This window comes from Labrus mixtus, chromosome 17 (genome assembly GCF_963584025.1).
Source record: "Labrus mixtus chromosome 17, fLabMix1.1, whole genome shotgun sequence".
Taxonomy (NCBI): domain Eukaryota; kingdom Metazoa; phylum Chordata; class Actinopteri; order Labriformes; family Labridae; genus Labrus; species Labrus mixtus.
This window is the reverse complement of record NC_083628.1, coordinates 549,365-569,364: the sequence shown is the minus strand read 5'-3', so window position 1 is coordinate 569,364 and position 20,000 is coordinate 549,365. Positions and strand designations below refer to the sequence as shown.

The following is a 20,000-nucleotide window of genomic DNA, read 5'->3' as shown; positions in this document are numbered from 1 at the left end:
ATCTTAACATTATTGTTTTGTCTTTTTTATCCTACTACAATTTTAAATATTCTTCTCCTATGTATTCATTTTAATATCTTGTTGCTTTTATGTGTCATATTTTATTTTTTCATTTTTATATATATATTTTTTTTAATTCTTATTGGTGTGCATTAGTCTCTCAATGAGTTTATTAACTACTTTTTCATCAATAACTTTTCTGCACTCTTGTAAAGCACTTTGAACTGAAATTTAATTTGTCTGAAAGCTGCTATATAAATAAAGTTTGATTGATTGAGTGATTGATTTGGAAAGTTAATCTTCGATATAAACACAAATTGTTGTTGCAGGAAGTTTCGTTTTTACTTTCTGCCTTCATTTATCGTGCACTTTGGGTTCTTTTCTGTTGAATTGTATTTAATTATTTTTTAGTATTTTACATTTGTTATGTTCTTGCTGTTGTTTCTGTTCTTCTGTGTTTGGTTTAGTTCTTGTTTTTGCTGTTTGTCAAAGCACTTTGTAAACCTGTGTTTTTAAATAAAGTTATTATTATTATTATTATTTAAAGCTAAACAACAACAGTGACATCTAGTGGTGAAACGGTTGAACTGCGCTCTATTAGAAGTGTTTTGTTTTTTGTCTTTGTCCTCACTCTTGGTGATGCAGTGCTCGGCCGGCAGGAGTCTCTTCTTCATCAAACCCTGCAGCACCGAGCGCACAGACGGCCGGTGGACCAGCTGCAGCACAAACAGGTGAGACTACGGAGAGAGAGGAGGGGAAAAAAACATCCTCAACACGGGATCCTCATCTGTGAGACATAAGGAGGTGCATTGTGGGAGACTCACGCAGCAGCAGGCGGTGACTGTGATCTGCACCGTGTTGCGTCCTGGTTGGCACACCTGCTTCAGGTAGAGGGGCTTGTGGGACGTTTTGTTGTCACCTCTTTCGATGCACAGAGGAGTGGCGTTCACGCTGACCTGATACAGCCGGGAGAAAAGAGACGGAATCAAACGACTGGTCGCTTTACTTCAACGCTTTCATGGCCGCTTGTTGTTGCTTTTTTCTGCAGACTGATAAAAAAGTTAAATCCAAGGAGTTAACGTGTAACAATGCAGAGACTGAAGGTAAAAAATAATTAGAATAATTAATCTTTGTTCAAAACAACAGAGGAAGAAGATGTATCAGCACTTTGGCGAGGAACAAACGAGAGTCAAGAACAAAAAGAGTGAAGAAAAAAAAAGTCAAGACTTATTTACGGAACAGGAAAAATTACAATTTAATATATTTTTAAACACATTATAAATTCCAGTTTAAATGTCGGTTCCTTACAGCAGAGATTCTCAACCTCGGGGTCTCGACCCCCGCGGGGGTCACGGGGTAATTTCTGGGCGTCGCCAGTTGGTTGTGGAGAAGAAGAAAAAATTACATTTTAATAATGAAGTCACATTTTTTTAACTGGGGGGGAGGGGGGGGGGTCGGTTTCTACATTACAGCGCCTGTAACACAGAGTGTAAATATTAATGGATGAACGTCAACCGTCTGTTCCTGCAGGGGGCGCTGGAGTCCCATCGATGGCGGTCTCCATGCTGGAAATGCTGTCTCAGTCTAACTTTCAGTCAACCTAACGACAGGCTGAGAGCTGGAGCTGAGGCGGGTTTTAAACCTCCTGACAAACCGTTACACCACGCCCACCTGTCAATCAGGTCAGCTACACGCCTTATTGTGAATAACTCTTATCCTTCATCAAATCAAAACTGATGAGTCATCAAAACATTCACCCCCCGTACAGTGTGTGTCCATCAAGACATGAGCTAATCACACCTTTTGGTTTTTTGAACCAGGCTGTAAACATGTTAATCTCTGCTGTAAAAACAGGCTTTTTAGAATGGGTGTGTATGTGACTTCCTGTGCTTCTGCAGCCAGCCTCTAGTGGACACTCGAGTAACTGCAGGATTTTACACTTCAGTATCGACTTCATGTTTTAAAACCAGAGGTCGCCGCCTGTCCTGTACCAGCAATAAAACATCTAGTTGTAGGTATTCATAAAGAGCTGGGTCTTTAGCTTTTTCTTAAAGGTGCAGAGGGACTCTGCAGATCACATGGAGTTTGGAAGTTCATTCCACCACTGGGGGGCGACAGAGAAGAGTCTAGTTAGAGACTTAGGACCCTGTTGTGAAGGTTGGATCAGACGCCTTTCATTTGCAGAGCGTAGTGGGCGGGAGGGAGTTTAGACCTGGAGGAGAGAGTTAAGGTAACGAGGAGCCGTTTTTGTGGCTCCAGCGTCGGGCGAAGCTGAGGCGCAGCGCTGCACACACATGGACTGAGGTGAAACCTATCAGCTCTCCTGCAGAGTGGAGACGGACTGAACACGTCTCAAGGTTTAAAACATGAGCAAATCAAACAAACTGTCAAGATTTCTGTGTTATTATTAAAACCCAGCAAAGTCTGCATCCAGGATTTAAATCTCTGCGGGGTCAAAGCAGAATCAGCTCTCATTCTGATTTTAAAACAACAAGTTAAAAAGTATTTAAGGACCTTCTTACTAACTCTTCATCAGAGCCCAGAGGGGAACTTACTTGCACAGAGGCGGGCCAGTTAGTGTTCATCTGTCTGTCTTCATGGTGGTAACACTTAAACTGTAACTCCAGGTCCGGCCTGCAGGGGGAGACACAGCACATATGATCAGGCTCACACTGGGGTGGGGTTATCAAACATTCCTGGTGTGTTTTTCTTCTTCTGGTGTTTTTCTTTGTATGAAAAAAGAAAGCACTCCAGAGAGAGGTGCTCTGCTCTGAAATCACTCTGAAGATGATACAGATAAGAAATAAATCACAAAGAAGTTCATCTCTCCTTTGTTTACACGTTAGGGAACAGATTTCTTCATGTTGGATTATTTACAGCAGATCATTTACATCTTAATTAAATAAAGGAGCACTTTGTCAGACATGGACTGGACCTGTTTTCAAAGAATTCAAAAGAAAAAACATGTATTTGTTTTCCAAATATCCTTTACTACAGTCTTTATTCTAACGTCAGGATATCTCCTACTCACTCACATTCAGCCTGTGAGAAGAAAAAAGTGATTTTTATTCTGATGTCTTTAAGGTTCACGTTTTACAGAATCTTTTGTTTTTGCATCTAATGAAAAACCCTTGAAATGCTTCTTAAAAATGTGATTGTCCTTTTAAAAAATGATTCCACAGAGGATCCCTGAATACAAGAACTATCCTCTCAGGAGCAGGGTCGTCATGATGTGTTAACGTTTTAAAATCAGACAACATCAATACCTGTTTTGATACCAAGGCAACAAAAATAGAAGTCTTAGGCTCAACAAATTGGATCATTTCTTGTTTTGAACTCACATTAAGAAATCACAAGCAAACTCCTGCACTCTGTTTAAAATGCACAAACATGTTGAACATGTCAACGGAAATGTTGCCTAAGTATTACTGGAACTAAAAGAGGGCTCTAAGGGCGTACTCATATGAAATCAAGGAGTGTTCCGGCTGTATCTGATTAATACGACTCAAAATAAGAAACAAAGTGTCAACGCTGACTCGACTGTGCGTCTCGTTTTCATTTTCTCGAGTCCATCTGTCTTGTAAAGTAAGCACGCCTCATGATCATGTAAAGACATTCACGTGTTGTATTACAACGTTATGAACAAGAGGTGACCGTGCTCAGGCCCGGTTAGTCCTGGAGCGGTGTGAGTGCAGCGGGGGAATGGGGAGGGGGGACGATCGTGCTTCAGTGCAGTACCGGACAAGGACGGATTTCAGATACTTACCGTAAAATCCGGTGTATAAGACGCACTTTTAATACCTATTTTTTCGTCTTGAAAGTCGGCTGCGTCTTATACATCGGTGCGACCAATACACCAATATAAAATACTGAAACACGCGCCGTCCTTACAGCGGGGGCAGCAGCCCCTATCACTGCGACCTGGGGTGATTAAAAACCTTACAGTCTATGTTAAAAACACATCCCCATTCATTGTGTGTTGAAAGCTGAGTGCACGCTGTGCTGGGAAAGACGGCGACACCGACCAGGCTGGCTGTGCGACTTTTTTCACATATTTTCTCCCTCACGAGGTCATAATCTACATTTACAGAAAACAGTGGTATATTGTTCCGTAAATAAACCTTGTGGAGTGTTCTTTTGATTGAAAGAGTCCTATATTAAAGTTAAAGAGTGACCAGCGGAGTCGGGCAGCGCGACTCACAAGCTAGCAGGTCCGTGCCTCACAACATTCCCTGCAGCAGGCTGAGAGCTCAACTACCGTACTGTAGATAGTAGGAGCGCAAACTCCTGAACGTGAAAAAAGACGGGACTTTAAGAGCGACACAGCTGCACAGAAACTGCACGTTGTAGACATCGCTGAACACAATATAAATCGTCACGCAGGAAAACAGTTTAAACGTTTTTTTCTCTGTAAGAGACCTTCAGAACAGGTGTGACTTATATTCTGGATTTTACGGTAATAATTGATTGTGTGTTTGTAAACTTCTGATTTACCTCAGCATTAGCGTTTTGTAGACGGAGTCTCTCAGCTGGAAGGCGTGGTTACTGACGGCGAGGTTGTGCTCCAGTCTGAACGGCTCCAACACCACGCCGTCTCGGACCGGGAACGTCAGGCGCAGGTCGTCGCTCGGGTTACCTGGAGAGGAAAAACACACACACAGGTGAGAGTGTGAGGAAGCTTTGATCTGCAGAATAATCGAGCTGCAGTTCTGCGTCTCACCTGTAGGGGGCTGCTGGGAGATGATGCTGGGTTTGGTGTCCGGTGGGAGGTAGGGGGGTTTGGTGTCCTGACCCGGGGACAGGTAGGGCGGTATGGAGGTTCCGGGCGTCATCGGAGGCGTCGGGTTCCCTCCCATCGGTGAACTCGGATACCCGGGCATGACTCCTCCCCCCCGACCTGGCTGAGAGGCCGAGGGATAAAAACACAAACAGTGTCTCATTAAATGTCTCCGTCCTCGTCCCGTCTCTTAATTGGACTCGTTAAGTGATTTTAAAAAGCAGTCTGCGTACACGACTCACCCCGCTGACTGCAGCCTGAGTGAAGGCATTGTATCCTCCGGCGCCTGCAGACGGCAGACCGCCCTGACCGTTAAACGGCTCCGACTGCAACACACACACACACACACACACACACACACACACACACACACACACACACACACACACACACACACACACACACACACACACACACACACACACACACACACACACACACACACACACACACACACACACACACACACACACACACACACACACACACACACACACACACACACACACACACACACACACACACACACACAGTCCAACTAATTAGATCTGTTTGCAAAACAACTTTCATCGCACACAGAAACAAAAACACGCCTGTGTTCCCTGAATGGAGTCTGACATGTTCTTTTAAATGGTCATTAAGTGGTTTTTCATTAACGACTAATTCGCTCTTTTCTCCGATAATCGACTGTTTGGTAACACGAGTCTGCTGCTGCCGCCTGACGTGACCTCTGGAGGTGTTTTTATTTCGTAATTAGTAAACTAGTAAACTCTCATTAATGACACAACCCGTCAGGTCACCTCAAGTCATGTTTTGTTTCTTGGAGGTCAAAATGCTCCAGCAACGCTTGTAGTAAGAAGATCAACTTTATTAACAATTTAGACCGACGCGTTTCGGCTCATGGCGTTCATCAGGGTCATCGAGAAACAAATTAACAAACATCATTTAAATAGGGTGGGTACACAATTGAAGGAAAGGTAAAACAATTTAAAAAGGTAGGGACAACCAATCAAATGCCTCCACATATGTGTGTATCAGCCAATAGGGCACATGCAAGGTGGGCTGGTTTGTTGGTCAGGTCATGTTTTGTTTCTCTACATTATTTTAGTTTTTTTATCACTTCCTGTTTTATTTTGTATTCACTCTTCTCTTGCTCTTTCAGATCCTGCTCCTCTTTGTTTTCCCGCCCTGATTGTGCTCCCCTGTGTCTCGTTAACCCCTGAATGCTCATCTTGTTTTTAAAAGTGATTCTTCACTTCAGAAATCTTTTATCGCCTCAGCTCTTTTATTTTGTGAAGCGTGAGGACTCATCACCTTGTAGTACTGTGGAGGGTTGGGCGGTCCGGCTCCAGGAGGAAACTGTCCCGGGTGTTGTGATCCGGAGCCGTACTGCCCCATGAGAGGCATCCTGGTGGAGGGGTAAGACGGGGAGGGGGGGCAGCGCTGCTGAGGTCCTGCGGGGTACTGAAGGGGCTGGTTAGGGTACCCGGACATCCCACCAGAGCCGTACTGCTGCACGGGAAAACCCTGGAGAAGAATCAAGTAAAGGAGGAGCTCACAGAAAATAAATATCTGGTTTGAAGAAACGTCACAGGACGAGTTAAAAACAATAAAGCTGCTGACCTCTGAGTGAAAAGGTCGTTTGAGTCCTTGATGCCCTCCGGGGTACCCTCCTCCATGCTGGGGCATCTTCTGACCCTGAGCAGGGTGGGAGGGATACATCCCCCCGCTGGAGGGTGGGGGTCCCGTCCTGGAGGAGACCATCCCTGGGGGGCCCCGAGGCCCAGAGTGAGACAGGAACTGGGTGCTGTAAGAGGAGGCTCCGCCCATCTGGGAGAGAGAGAGAGAGAGGGAAGAACGACAGGGCGGTTTAAAAAAACAAACCTCACAGAAATGAAGATCTCAACATAAACTCGACATGAATGAGAACGCCGCGCGGCCGGCTGTCACTCGTTTAACTCGACCTGGAATCCTGAGACCTGATGGTGTGAGAGAGGATCTTTAACTCTGACGTTAGAGGATATAAACTCAGAGAGGAGAACGAGCGTCTGACTGAAAGACTCCACAAATAGTCAAAATGTACAAAATAAAAGACCACATGAGAAGTCCGCTGACAGTTTGAACAGGATGTTTCAGAGCCCCCTCTTGTTCCCTGCAGTGACTCATGCTTTCACACTTATTCTTCTTTAAAACCGATGATTCACCCAAGAAGCTTTTTCAAGCTCCTCCGAGTCGAAGAAGAAGATGATGAAGAAGAGTTCCAGCTGTGAGTCACAACGAACCTCCACGGACGACTCAAAAAAGCTTTCATTTGATTACAGATTATAAAGAAACACGAGAATAAATTCAGGTTTAAGAACAATGCAGACGTATCTTCAAAAATCATTTCTTCTGTTATGGATCAATATTATTCTTAATTCTTTAAAAGGGAAATATTATTCTGCACATTTTGAAGCATTTAAAGGAAGAATGTTTCACATGTTCCACATAAATAAATGATAAAGTCTGTCCTGTGTAAATGTGTCTCTGAGTCATGACTGTCTACAATGAGGGAGAAGCTCGAGTCCCGCTGGCTGTGTTGTTGTCAGAGCCGTGTTTACATGGACGGGACGGCCGGCTCCTCCCCTTGTGTATAAAAGCTATTTTAGTCAAGAACTAGAGAGAAGAAGAAGAACATACTCACTGATTATTTGGATGTTAGTAAGAGTTTTTAGATCACGCTCATTCTGTGTCAGTTTACATGAAATGTGAAGCTACGAGCTAACTAAAGAGCGCTAACATTAGCATGCTAACACAACAATGTGAAGCTACGAGCTAACTAAAGAGCGCTAACATTAGCATGCTAACACAACAATGTGAAGCTACGAGCTAACTAAAGAGCGCTAACATTAGCATGCTAACAACAATGCAGGACACAGGTGATTGCAGCTCGAGCCGCTGTTTGCGCTTTAGTCCTTCATTTTTAACCCGAGTGGAGGGGGGTTGGAGGTGTGTCTCTGGAGGAGGGCGGAGGCTTTAGTATGGAGGAGGCGTGGCCTAACAAAGTTTGTTTCGGTTTCATGCTGGAGCTCAAGGGCGACATCTACTGGATCAAAGAGTCCCACATTCTTCCTTTAAGACAAACTGTCTGAGTTATAACCTGAACACATCTGCACAGGCACACAGGACTCATGGGATAAACTGAAGCAATTAAAAGTTCCACTGTTGGTTTTACATTTTAAAAAGTTGCAGTAATGTCCGATAAACTTATTTATTTTTCAACCAATAAAATGAATGAACTCTGGCGCTGCACCTCCCAGTCTCTGGGACAGACGGACACATTTACCTGTCCATAGCTCAGCTCCTGGTTCTGTTTCTCCTGGATTGCTGCGACAGTCGCCGTGGCAGTGGCGGTTGCAGTGGCTGCGGCGGCGGCAACGGCGGCGGCAGCAGCCTGCGTGAAGTCTGAGGGAGGACGGACGCCCAGACCGGCACCTCCGCTGTTACCAGGGTAACTGCAGGGGAAGACGTGGAGATGAGTGGGAGGAGTGAACCGAGTGTGTGTGTGTGTGTGTGTGGTCATCATCAGTGAGTCAGAGCGGTGGGTGAGAGCAGCCAGTCTGACATATGTTGATGCAGAAACAGCACAGAGGAACAGCAGCAGAGAAATTTGATTTTAAGTTTTATATTTTTTTCAACTCTAAAAAAACAACACCAGGGAGCGTCCAGCATTTTTGTTGCTTCCTTATGCAGCTGCCTTTAAAGGTCCCATATTCTTCTTTTTCTGGTTTTATATGCTCTTCAGTGTGTTTTCAAAGTGTCCTGTGCATGTTTAGACACATCTATGTGCAAAAATTCAAAGTCCACGGAAACGCAGCTTCTCCTACGTCCTCCTGTTAGCTGTAGCATTAGCCACATGTAACGCTCGGTTCTAGCCCCCCTCCATAAAAATTTGTCAGTGTGAGATCACTGATCTAAGCCCATTGGCTCGTTGTGGCCCTGCAGCTCATGTTGAAATTTCCGAGACGCGTGCTGAGCAACTGACCAATAACGACAGAGCGGATCGGCAGACCAATCAGAGCAGACTTGGCCCACGTGGGGTCTAACAGTGGGGGCTCAGCAGAGTGTAGCTGACGGACTCAGAGAGGAGAGGGAGCAAGGAGGAGCAGTACATGAAAACAGACACTTTTTAGAACTTTATCTATTGTGAACGTACAAAAGTAGGAACATAGATTAAATATATGAACCCCAAAAAGGGCAGAATATGGGCTCTTTAACATCTGGTGTTTCCACGGCAACAATAAACATGGCGGCTCTATCTATCTCTAATCTTATTTTTGATTGCGGAAGTCAAACGCTTACAATTTGTGATAGCTGTTCATCGTCGCTAAAGTTAAAAAGTTAGTCGAATGACAGAAATCGATTTCTCCTTTAAATCAATTTTTTTGTAAATGTGTTTTTTTCGGGGCGCTGATGGCCTGGTGGTTAGGTCGCGCCCCCATGTACGGAGGCTATAATCCTCCAAGCGGGCGGCCCGGGTTCAAGCCCTGCCTATGGCTCCTTTCCTGCTCTCGCTCCCTGGTTTCCTTTTCTATCCACTGTCCTGGAAAAGCCCCCAAAAATAATCTAAACAAAAAAAAAAAAAAGTGTTCCCTGGAAGTGACATCAAAACGTCTTTTTCCATTTCTTCATTTTTGACCTCCAGGTTTGGAAAAGAAAAGATCCAAACGGGGAACACTCGTGCACCTGTGCGTCTGCTTTGATGAGTGAGTGACGCTGAAGGAAACAGGAACACAAAAGAGCGTTCACTGACTTCAGACCAGAACCTGAAACAAAGCAGAGCGAGCTGGAACTGGTTCAGAAGGCAGGATGAGGGTTTGATGTTCCATGAGCCCCACTGACCAACGCCTCGGCTCGGGGGATTTGTTCTGTGTTTTAGTCGGAGTTTGGGGGATACGAGTGGAGGGTAATTCTTTTTTAAATAAAGTGTGTTAAAAAAGAGATTCTATTTATTGATTGTGGGACAGTTAGTTCATGGCTGGTCAGCGAGTACAGTAACCACTGGCTGTTTAAAAAATATGGTCTTAGTCTCAGTGACTTCACCCACCGGTTTCCTGGGGCAGGTTATAAAGCCCAACCATAGAGGGCGCCATTTTAAAAAAGATGTCTCTACCTAACTTTCGATCGACCTGGAAACAGACACAGAGGTCAAGCAGCTACGACGCTCCTGATTGCAGTCAGATTAGCCCCTAATTATGCATCACTCGTGTCCTACATAAAATCAAAGCGGATGAGTTGTAAATAAATCCCCCCCCCCCCCCCGTACAGCGTGAGCCGATAAAGACATGACATATTCAGGCTAAAATTGCTTTTTGAACCAGGCTGTAAACATGTTTAATCATGCTGTAAAAACTGGCCTCTTTGAATGGGTGTGTATGTGACTTCTAGGGTTTCTGGAGGCCACCTCAAGTGGACACTCGAGGAACTGCAGTTTTTTTTTTTTCATACACTGTGCAATATCTGTTTAACACAGTTCATCTTGAACATTAATAATGTAAATATTGCTTTATCTTGTATATATTATTGTAGCCCTACTTGGTACTTATTGCTTATTTTATTATCTCTATTCTATTTTGTGTCCTACTGCTGTATTGTGTGAAGAGCAATGCTAACACCGAATTTCCCCCTGGGATTAATAAAGTATTTCTGATTCTGATTGTAATTCTGCATTGGCTTGTTTATTTTAAAATAAGAGGTAACAGCATGACTTCTGCTAAACTCAAAAAGACTGCAGCTTCAGTTTGAGTTTAGTTTCAGAGGATAGAAGTGTGACGTTGTGGTAAACTTCAGTCATATTGAAAGTGAAATTCAGTGTTTGATGATAAAGAAGCAGCGTACCTTCCCCCGTACGCTGAGGCGGGGTTATACCCAGCACCGGGACGTCCATACATCACGGGCTGTCCGTACCCTTTAGAGACGGCGTCCCCGTACGACTGCTGCCCCATGAACTGAGAGCCCATGCCGGGACCCATCCCGGGACTGCCCCCGGGCATCATGTGACCACCAGAGCTCTCACCGGGACCCATGGCTGTGGCGAACACCTGCATGGGAAAAAAAGAGAGAGAGAGGTGTTATCACAGTGGGCGTCAGAGAGAGAGAGAGAGAGGGAGGGTGGTGGGAAACAGAAAAAACAAAGACCACAGTTTAGTCATTTTCAACCCAAAGAGTCAAAATTAAAGTGAAACTGAAAACACAAAGTTCATGACTTCCAGTCAAGAGGGACGGACGAGCAGCGTTTACAACTATGAAGGAGTCTTGTTGCATTTATCGCAGCACTGCTAACGCTGCACCAATCTGTCCGTCAATCTCAAGGTCCATCTTACCCTCACTCATGAACCCGGAGACACTCAGGGCGCACTCACACTAGGCAAAGTTGCCCCCCCCCCTCCTTATTCCCACGCTGGCCTGCACTCACACCGCTCCAGGACTAACCGGGCCTCAGCACGGTCACCTCTTGTTCATATTGCATAATACAAAACATGCATGTCTTTACATAAAAGGGACGCACTGTCGAGTCAGCGTCCGCACATCGGAGAACAACTCAGAGAACATGAACGCTACTTTACTGACTGTGTGTCTTACAGTGTTTCCCCTACCATTATATTGGCAATTAAGTCCATTAAGCGAGTTCAACAACGTGCAAATGTTTTTGCTTGACATTTTTTTTTACAGAAAAAGATAGGTATTTCTGTTGAAAATAGCTTTCATCTCGAGTCCCTCCTCTGATTAGGCAAGTAGCCAATCATAGATTTGGATTTTGGGGTGGCACCTGTGGTGACTAATCACATTTCAGGGGGGGGGGTCCATCCCACCTCGGCGCCCCCCTCTGGACCCGCCTCTGCCCGATAATAAACACATTGTCTTACTAAACGTCTCAGTTTTGGTGTCGGTATGTGAAGATTGTTTGCAGGTTTAAATCCAATGTTATCTGTTTGATTAACGACCGCCTCTCAGAATTCACTTTAGGAGAGATTTCCCAGGATAGAAAAGTCGTTAAAGTGCGTTCAACTCCCACACTTTCCAGAAGATCCAAACATGTAGGACTCGGATTTAACAAGCTGTGAAAATCAGAGTAAAAAAAAAATCTTCAAGGAGCCGACAGAGGAGTGAAAGAATTCCTCTAAAGCTCACTCCCACAGGCTGCAGCGTGGACGAGTGACCTTTAAGAGCAGCTTATTTACAACTTTATTACACACGAAGAGAGAAAGAGCCGTGTGGAGTAACGTTCATAACCTCTTGTAATAAACTCCTAATCTTTGTGAATAAATGGCTTTCATTTCCGTACGATCTGAACTCTGGAGGTAATTGAGTTTAACAACAGGTGAAACATAATCCAACAGAAAAAGTGTTGCTAGTGTTTAAAATGGGTACTGCAGTCTAAATTCCTCTCTAGAGTGGATTCTCACTCAGGTCACCATGTGGTGGACTCTGAAGCTTCAGTGTTTATCCAGCTCTGCATGGGTCTGTAAACCTTTCTGTGTTCTAACCTCTCTCCATTTTTCAAAAGCATCTCCAATATTGATCCTAGTTTGAGCACGTTTCTGCTCGTGGAGCTTATTAGAAACATGCAGAGGCTTTTTAGGTCGGGTACAATCACTTCTATCTGAACCACTTCTCTTGCCCGCTTCCATCGCTGCAACACCTGTTGACCTGATAACTGCTCTCATATCTGGTAAACTGAGGGGCATCCAAAACGGCCGTGTAGGGGGGACGTCTTCCTCCCACAGTCCAAACACATGCTCGTTAGGTTAACTGCTGACTCTAAATTGTCTATAGGTGTGAATGTGAGTGTGGCTGGTTGTCTGTCTCTATATGTCAGCTCTGGGATTGGCTGGGGAACAGTCCAGGGTTTAACCCCGCCTCTCTCCCAATGACACCTGCGACTCAAAGCGGTATAGATAATGAATGAATTGATTATAATTGTCATGACAGAATGTTTATTCTGCCGTCTTTAATATCACATAAGATACAAAGCGTGTGATTTGATTCCTGCAGTCTGACTCCTCATTGATAACCGCTTCGCTTCATCACTGCACATAAAAACAGGAGAAGAGGAGAAATGTCCTCGAGCGCTGAGACATGTGTTACCTGGCTGTGTGTGGGATTGGTCACGCCCCACACTGTGGTTACTACAGAGAGAGATCCTGGGTGCTGATTGGTGCCTGGTTGCCAGGAGACTGGGTCATTTAGGAAGGGGCCGTCACTGCTGCAGGAGGAGAAATGAAAACGCAGAGTTACTGGGATGGTTGAGGAGAGAGAGAGCGCTCGTCCAGAGATCTGAACGATATCACAGAATCACAGAGTGCGTTTTAAATCTCTCCTTGTTAAAAAACTCTCAGTTTGGGGATTCTTGACACTGAAACAGCACAAAGACCGAGCGGAGTAAATCCATCACCCACACCTCAGAGAGAGAGAGAGAGAACAGTTAACCTGAGCATGTTTTATTCAGCTGACAGCTGAGGTTACCTTTTTGCTCCCTCCCTCTAAAACATTTCCTCCACGGGGTTGCAGCAAAATTCAATTGAACTAAAGGGGGGTTACGTGATTCTTACATTTTTGGTTAGAGGTACAAAAACGTTGGAAATTCCTCCAGTGGTTTGTTCATATATCATCGTGGAGCTCCCGTTAAGTGACCTTACTATCTGATCAGACATTAAGGAAACATGTTGAAGTGCTGGCTTCTCTGACAACAATGCAGCAGCCAGTATGTCCTCCTTCTAACTTTAGATTCTGCTCCTGAATGCTCTGGATTTGTTTGGACCAGAGAAGGTAGGCGCTTTTAAGACACACCCCCACACGGCCGTTTTGGACGCCCCTCAGTTTGTCAGATATGAGAGCAGTTATCAGGTCAACAGGTGTTGCAGTGATGGAAGCGGTCAAGAGAAGTGGTTCAGATAGAAGTGATTGTACCCGACCTAAAAAGCCTCTGCATGTTTCTAATAAGCTCCACGAGCAGAAACGTGCTCAAACTAGGATCAATATTGGAGATGCTTTTGAAAAATGGAGAGAGGTTAGAACACAGAAAGGTTTACAGACCCATGCAGAGCTGGATAAACACTGAAGCTTCAGAGTCCACCACATGGTGACCTGAGTGAGCATGGACTCTAGAGAGGAGGGGGCGAGGGGAGACAGCTCTCTATGATGTTTAGAATTTAGACTGCAGTACCCATTTTAAACACTAGGGGCAGAGTTACAGACTGCTCCTTTAAATGCACATACTTTAATTCTGAGCATTTTCACCAAAGGATTAGCAGCGTGCCTGAAGAAATAAACTAGTATTTACAGAAGTTGTCTGGATTGAAAAATATGTTCAGGTTAAAAATTGTCCGTCATGTTGACCCCCGTTCCCTCGTTAATAAACATTTTAATGCTCAGCTTTTTTTGGGGACTGAATCATAAGATTTATTTCAAATAAACACGATCTAACTGCAGCCCCCGTGGTCTGTTTGTTCTCTCTCTTTTGTTTCTGCTTGTCGTGTCAGCGAGTTGGCAGCACGTCTCGCTGCTTTCACGGCGTCCTGGAGAGAAATAGAGCAGTCAGGAGGCTTTGTGGCTGCACTCAATTAAAGAGTGTTTTGGCTCGAGTAAACCTAATCAAGATGCTTCCAGAAGAGGCTGAGCACACAACGGCTCGACAGTCGATTGACTCGACGGTTGGTGATTAAGGTTTTTTTGAACCTGCTCTGATGGCGTTTATTCAGTTTGTCGTTGTTATTAGAAAACACAGAGGACACGAGGTTGTTGTGGCGCCCACCTGCACGCCCGCTTCTGAATTCTGAATGTGGGTCCTTGAGAAACAACCTGTGAATATATTCTCGATACTTATCCCTGATAAATATTATTTTCTTTCACTTTTTCTACTTACTTTCTTTCTTACTCGTGGATAGAAACTGAATTATTTCACATAAAAGGAGCAAAGCAAACACTGCAAGTATTTTATGTTCATATTTAAACGGTGGGTAAGTGGTAGAGTCGGTCGTCTCTCAACTGGAACATCGGGGGTTCGATCCCCAGCTCCTGCAGCCACATGTCCTCACAAGACGCTTAACCCCAAGTTGCTCCCCCTGCTTTGTTGGCGGTGTATGAATGGATGAGTTAATACTGATGGACTCTTTACTCAGCAGCCTCTACCATCAGAATGTGTATGAATGGATGAGTTAATACTGATGGACTCTTTACACAGCGGCCTCTACCATCAGCGTGTGAATGTGTATGAATGGATGAGTTAATACTGACGGACTCTTTACTCAGCGGCCTCTACCATCAGTGTGTGAATGTGTATGAATGGATGAGTTAATACTGATGGACTCTTTACTCAGCGGCCTCTACCATCAGTGTGTGAATGTGTATGAATGGATGAGTTAATACTGGTGGACTCTTTACACAGCGGCCTCTACCATCAGCGTGTGAATGTGTATGAATGGATGAGTTAATACTGGTGGACTCTTTACTCAGCGGCCTCTACCATCAGCGCGTGAATGTGTATGAATGGATGAGTTAATACTGACGGACTCTTTACTCAGCGGCCTCTACCATCAGCGCGTGAATGTGTATGAATGGATGAGTTAATACTGACGGACTCTTTACTCAGCGGCCTCTACCATCAGTGTGTGAATGTGTATGAATGGATGAGTTAATACTGACGGACTCTTTACTCAGCTGCCTCTACCATCAGTGTGTGAATGTGTATGAAAGGATGAGTTAATACTGACGGACTCTTTACACAGCGGCCTCTACCATCAGCGTGTGAATGTGTATGAATGGATGAGTTAATACTGATGGACTCTTTACACAGCAGCCTCTACCATCAGCGTGTGAATGTGTATGAATGGATGAGTTAATACTGATGGACTCTCAGCAGCCTCTACCATCAGTGTGTGAATGTGTATGAATGGATGAGTTAATACTGATGGACTCTTTACCCAGCGGCCTCTACCATCAGCGTGTAAATGTGTATGAATGGATGAGTTAATACTGATGGACTCTTTACTCAGCGGCCTCTACCATCAGCGTGTGAATGTGTATGAATGGATGAGTTAATACTGACGGACTCTTTACTCAGCGGCCTCTACCATCAGCGTGTGAATGTGTATGAATGGATGAGTTAATACTGACGGACTCTTTACTCAGCGGCCTCTATCATCAGCGTGTGAATGTGTATGAATGGATGAGTTAATACTGACGGACTCTTTACTCAGCGGCCTCTACCATCAGCGTGTGAATGTGTATGAATGGATGAGTTAATACTGACGGACTCTTTACTCAGCGGCCTCTACCATCAGCGTGTGAATGTGTATGAAAGGATGAGTTAATACTGACGGACTCTTTACTCAGCGGCCTCTACCATCAGCGTGTGAATGTGTATGAAAGGATGAGTTAATACTGACGGACTCTTTACTCAGCGGCCTCTACCATCAGCGTGTGAATGTGTATGAATGGATGAGTTAATACTGACGGACTCTTTACTCAGCGGCCTCTACCATCAGCGTGTGAATGTGTATGAATGGATGAGTTAATACTGACGGACTCTTTACACAGCGGCCTCTACCATCAGCGTGTGAATGTGTATGAATGGATGAGTTAATACTGACGGACTCTTTACACAGCGGCCTCTACCATCAGCGTGTGAATGTGTATGAATGGATGAGTTAATACTGATGGACTCTTTACTCAGCAGCCTCTACCATCAGTGTATGAATGTGTGTGAATGGATGAGTTAATACTGACGGACTCTTTACACAGCGGCCTCTACCATCAGTGTGTAAATGTGTATGAATGGATGAGTTAATACTGATGGACTCTTTACTCAGCGGCCTCTACCATCAGTGTGTAAATGTGTGTGAATGGATGAGTTAATACTGATGGACTCTTTACCCAGCGGCCTCTACCATCAGTGTGTGAATGTGTGTGAATGGATGAGTTAATACTGATGGACTCTTTACTCAGCGGCCTCTACCATCAGCGTGTGAATGTGTGTGAATGGATGAGTTAATACTGACGGACTCTTTACTCAGCGGCCTCTACCATCAGCGTGTGAATGTGTATGAATGGATGAGTTAATACTGATGGACTCTTTACTCAGCGGCCTCTACCATCAGCGCGTGAATGTGTATGAATGGATGAGTTAATACTGACGGACTCTTTACTCAGCGGCCTCTACCATCAGTGTGTGAATGTGTATGAATGGATGAGTTAATACTGACGGACTCTTTACACAGCGGCCTCTACCATCAGCGTGTGAATGTGTATGAATGGATGAGTTAATACTGATGGACTCTTTACTCAGCGGCCTCTACTATCAGCGCGTGAATGTGTATGAATGGATGAGTTAATACTGACGGACTCTTTACTCAGCGGCCTCTACCATCAGCGCGTGAATGTGTATGAATGGATGAGTTAATACTGACGGACTCTTTACTCAGCGGCCTCTACCATCAGTGTGTGAATGTGTATGAATGGATGAGTTAATACTGACGGACTCTTTACTCAGCTGCCTCTACCATCAGTGTGTGAATGTGTATGAATGGATGAGTTAATACTGACGGACTCTTTACACAGCGGCCTCTACCATCAGCGTGTGAATGTGTATGAATGGATGAGTTAATACTGATGGACTCTTTACACAGCAGCCTCTACCATCAGCGTGTGAATGTGTATGAATGGATGAGTTAATACTGATGGACTCTCAGCAGCCTCTACCATCAGTGTGTGAATGTGTATGAATGGATGAGTTAATACTGATGGACTCTTTACCCAGCGGCCTCTACCATCAGCGTGTAAATGTGTATGAATGGATGAGTTAATACTGATGGACTCTTTACTCAGCGGCCTCTACCATCAGCGTGTGAATGTGTATGAATGGATGAGTTAATACTGACGGACTCTTTACTCAGCGGCCTCTACCATCAGCGTGTGAATGTGTATGAATGGATGAGTTAATACTGACGGACTCTTTACTCAGCGGCCTCTACCATCAGCGTGTGAATGTGTATGAATGGATGAGTTAATACTGACGGACTCTTTACTCAGCGGCCTCTACCATCAGCGTGTGAATGTGTATGAATGGATGAGTTAATACTGACGGACTCTTTACTCAGCGGCCTCTACCATCAGCGTGTGAATGTGTATGAAAGGATGAGTTAATACTGACGGACTCTTTACTCAGCGGCCTCTACCATCAGCGTGTGAATGTGTATGAAAGGATGAGTTAATACTGACGGACTCTTTACTCAGCGGCCTCTACCATCAGCGTGTGAATGTGTATGAATGGATGAGTTAATACTGACGGACTCTTTACTCAGCGGCCTCTACCATCAGCGTGTGAATGTGTATGAATGGATGAGTTAATACTGACGGACTCTTTACACAGCGGCCTCTACCATCAGCGTGTGAATGTGTATGAATGGATGAGTTAATACTGACGGACTCTTTACACAGCGGCCTCTACCATCAGCGTGTGAATGTGTATGAATGGATGAGTTAATACTGATGGACTCTTTACTCAGCAGCCTCTACCATCAGCGTATGAATGTGTGTGAATGGATGAGTTAATACTGACGGACTCTTTACACAGCGGCCTCTACCATCAGTGTGTAAATGTGTATGAATGGATGAGTTAATACTGATGGACTCTTTACTCAGCGGCCTCTACCATCAGTGTGTAAATGTGTATGAATGGATGAGTTAATACTGATGGACTCTTTACCCAGCGGCCTCTACCATCAGTGTGTAAATGTGTGTGAATGGATGAGTTAATACTGATGGACTCTTTACTCAGCGGCCTCTACCATCAGCGTGTGAATGTGTGTGAATGGATGAGTTAATACTGACGGACTCTTTACTCAGCGGCCTCTACCATCAGCGTGTGAATGTGTATGAATGGATGAGTTAATACTGATGGACTCTTTACTCAGCGGCCTCTACCATCAGCGTGTGAATGTGTATGAATGGATGAGTTAATACTGACGGACTCTTTACTCAGCGGCCTCTACCATCAGCGTGTGAATGTGTATGAATGGATGAGTTAATACTGACGGACTCTTTACTCAGCGGCCTCTACCATCAGCGTGTGAATGTGTATGAATGGATGAGTTAATACTGACGGACTCTTTACTCAGCGGCCTCTACCATCAGCGTGTGAATGTGTATGAATGGATGAGTTAATACTGACGGACTCTTTACTCAGCGGCCTCTACCATCAGCGTGTGAATGTGTATGAAAGGATGAGTTAATACTGACGGACTCTTTACTCAGCGGCCTCTACCATCAGCGTGTGAATGTGTATGAAAGGATGAGTTAATACTGACGGACTCTTTACTCAGCGGCCTCTACCATCAGCGTGTGAATGTGTATGAATGGATGAGTTAATACTGACGGACTCTTTACTCAGCGGCCTCTACCATCAGCGTGTGAATGTGTATGAATGGATGAGTTAATACTGACGGACTCTTTACTCAGCGGCCTCTACCATCAGCGTGTGAATGTGTATGAATGGATGAGTTAATACTGACGGACTCTTTACACAGCGGCCTCTACCATCAGCGTGTGAATGTGTATGAATGGATGAGTTAATACTGACGGACTCTTTACACAGCGGCCTCTACCATCAGCGTGTGAACGTGTATGAATGGATGAGTTAATACTGATGGACTCTCAGCAGCCTCTACCATCAGTGTGTGAGCGTGTATGAATGGATGAGTTAATACTGATGGACTCTCAGCAGCCTCTACCATCAGTGTGTGAGTGTGTATGAATGGATGAGTTAATACTGATGGACTCTCAGCAGCCTCTACCATCAGTGTGTGAACGTGTATGAATGGATGAGTTAATACTGATGGACTCTCAGCAGCCTCTACCATCAGTGTGTGAGCGTGTATGAATGGATGAGTTAATACTGATGGACTCTCAGCAGCCTCTACCATCAGTGTGTGAGTGTGTATGAATGGATGAGTTAATACTGATGGACTCTCAGCAGCCTCTACCATCAGTGTGTGAACGTGTATGAATGGATGAGTTAATACTGATGGACTCTCAGCAGCCTCTACCATCAGTGTGTGAGTGTGTAGGTGTGATCTCTGCGCTCGTGATGAAGAAGCTTCAAACGCTTTTCTCACACTTCTAACACTCCTTCTTTAAAAACGTGAAAACGTCCAATCACAAGTAACCTATCGTTATCATGTCAGAC

General features: G+C 44.7%; 1 protein-coding gene across 7 annotated transcripts in view; it reads right to left on the bottom strand.

The window, feature by feature from the left end:
- Nucleotides 1-20,000, bottom strand: part of zmiz2 (zinc finger, MIZ-type containing 2) — a 39,555-nt gene that overhangs the window by 11,923 nt on the left and 7,632 nt on the right. For 3 of the 7 annotated variants that reach the window (XM_061060873.1, XM_061060875.1, XM_061060874.1), the window contains exons 3-14: nucleotides 12,905-13,022; nucleotides 10,655-10,857; nucleotides 8,103-8,271; nucleotides 6,401-6,607; nucleotides 6,092-6,304; nucleotides 5,011-5,103; nucleotides 4,721-4,901; nucleotides 4,495-4,636; nucleotides 2,556-2,634; nucleotides 1,309-1,374; nucleotides 825-956; nucleotides 632-737 (exon numbers count right to left, since the gene is read on the bottom strand). In XM_061060873.1, coding sequence (XP_060916856.1) covers nucleotides 632-737; nucleotides 825-956; nucleotides 1,309-1,374; nucleotides 2,556-2,634; nucleotides 4,495-4,636; nucleotides 4,721-4,901; nucleotides 5,011-5,103; nucleotides 6,092-6,304; nucleotides 6,401-6,607; nucleotides 8,103-8,271; nucleotides 10,655-10,857; nucleotides 12,905-13,022 — 1,709 coding nt within the window. The remainder of the gene's footprint in view (nucleotides 1-631; nucleotides 738-824; nucleotides 957-1,308; nucleotides 1,375-2,555; nucleotides 2,635-4,494; nucleotides 4,637-4,720; nucleotides 4,902-5,010; nucleotides 5,104-6,091; nucleotides 6,305-6,400; nucleotides 6,608-8,102; nucleotides 8,272-10,654; nucleotides 10,858-12,904; nucleotides 13,023-20,000) is intronic. The other 4 variants (XM_061060876.1, XM_061060877.1, XM_061060878.1 and 1 more) reach the window with 4 other exon arrangements.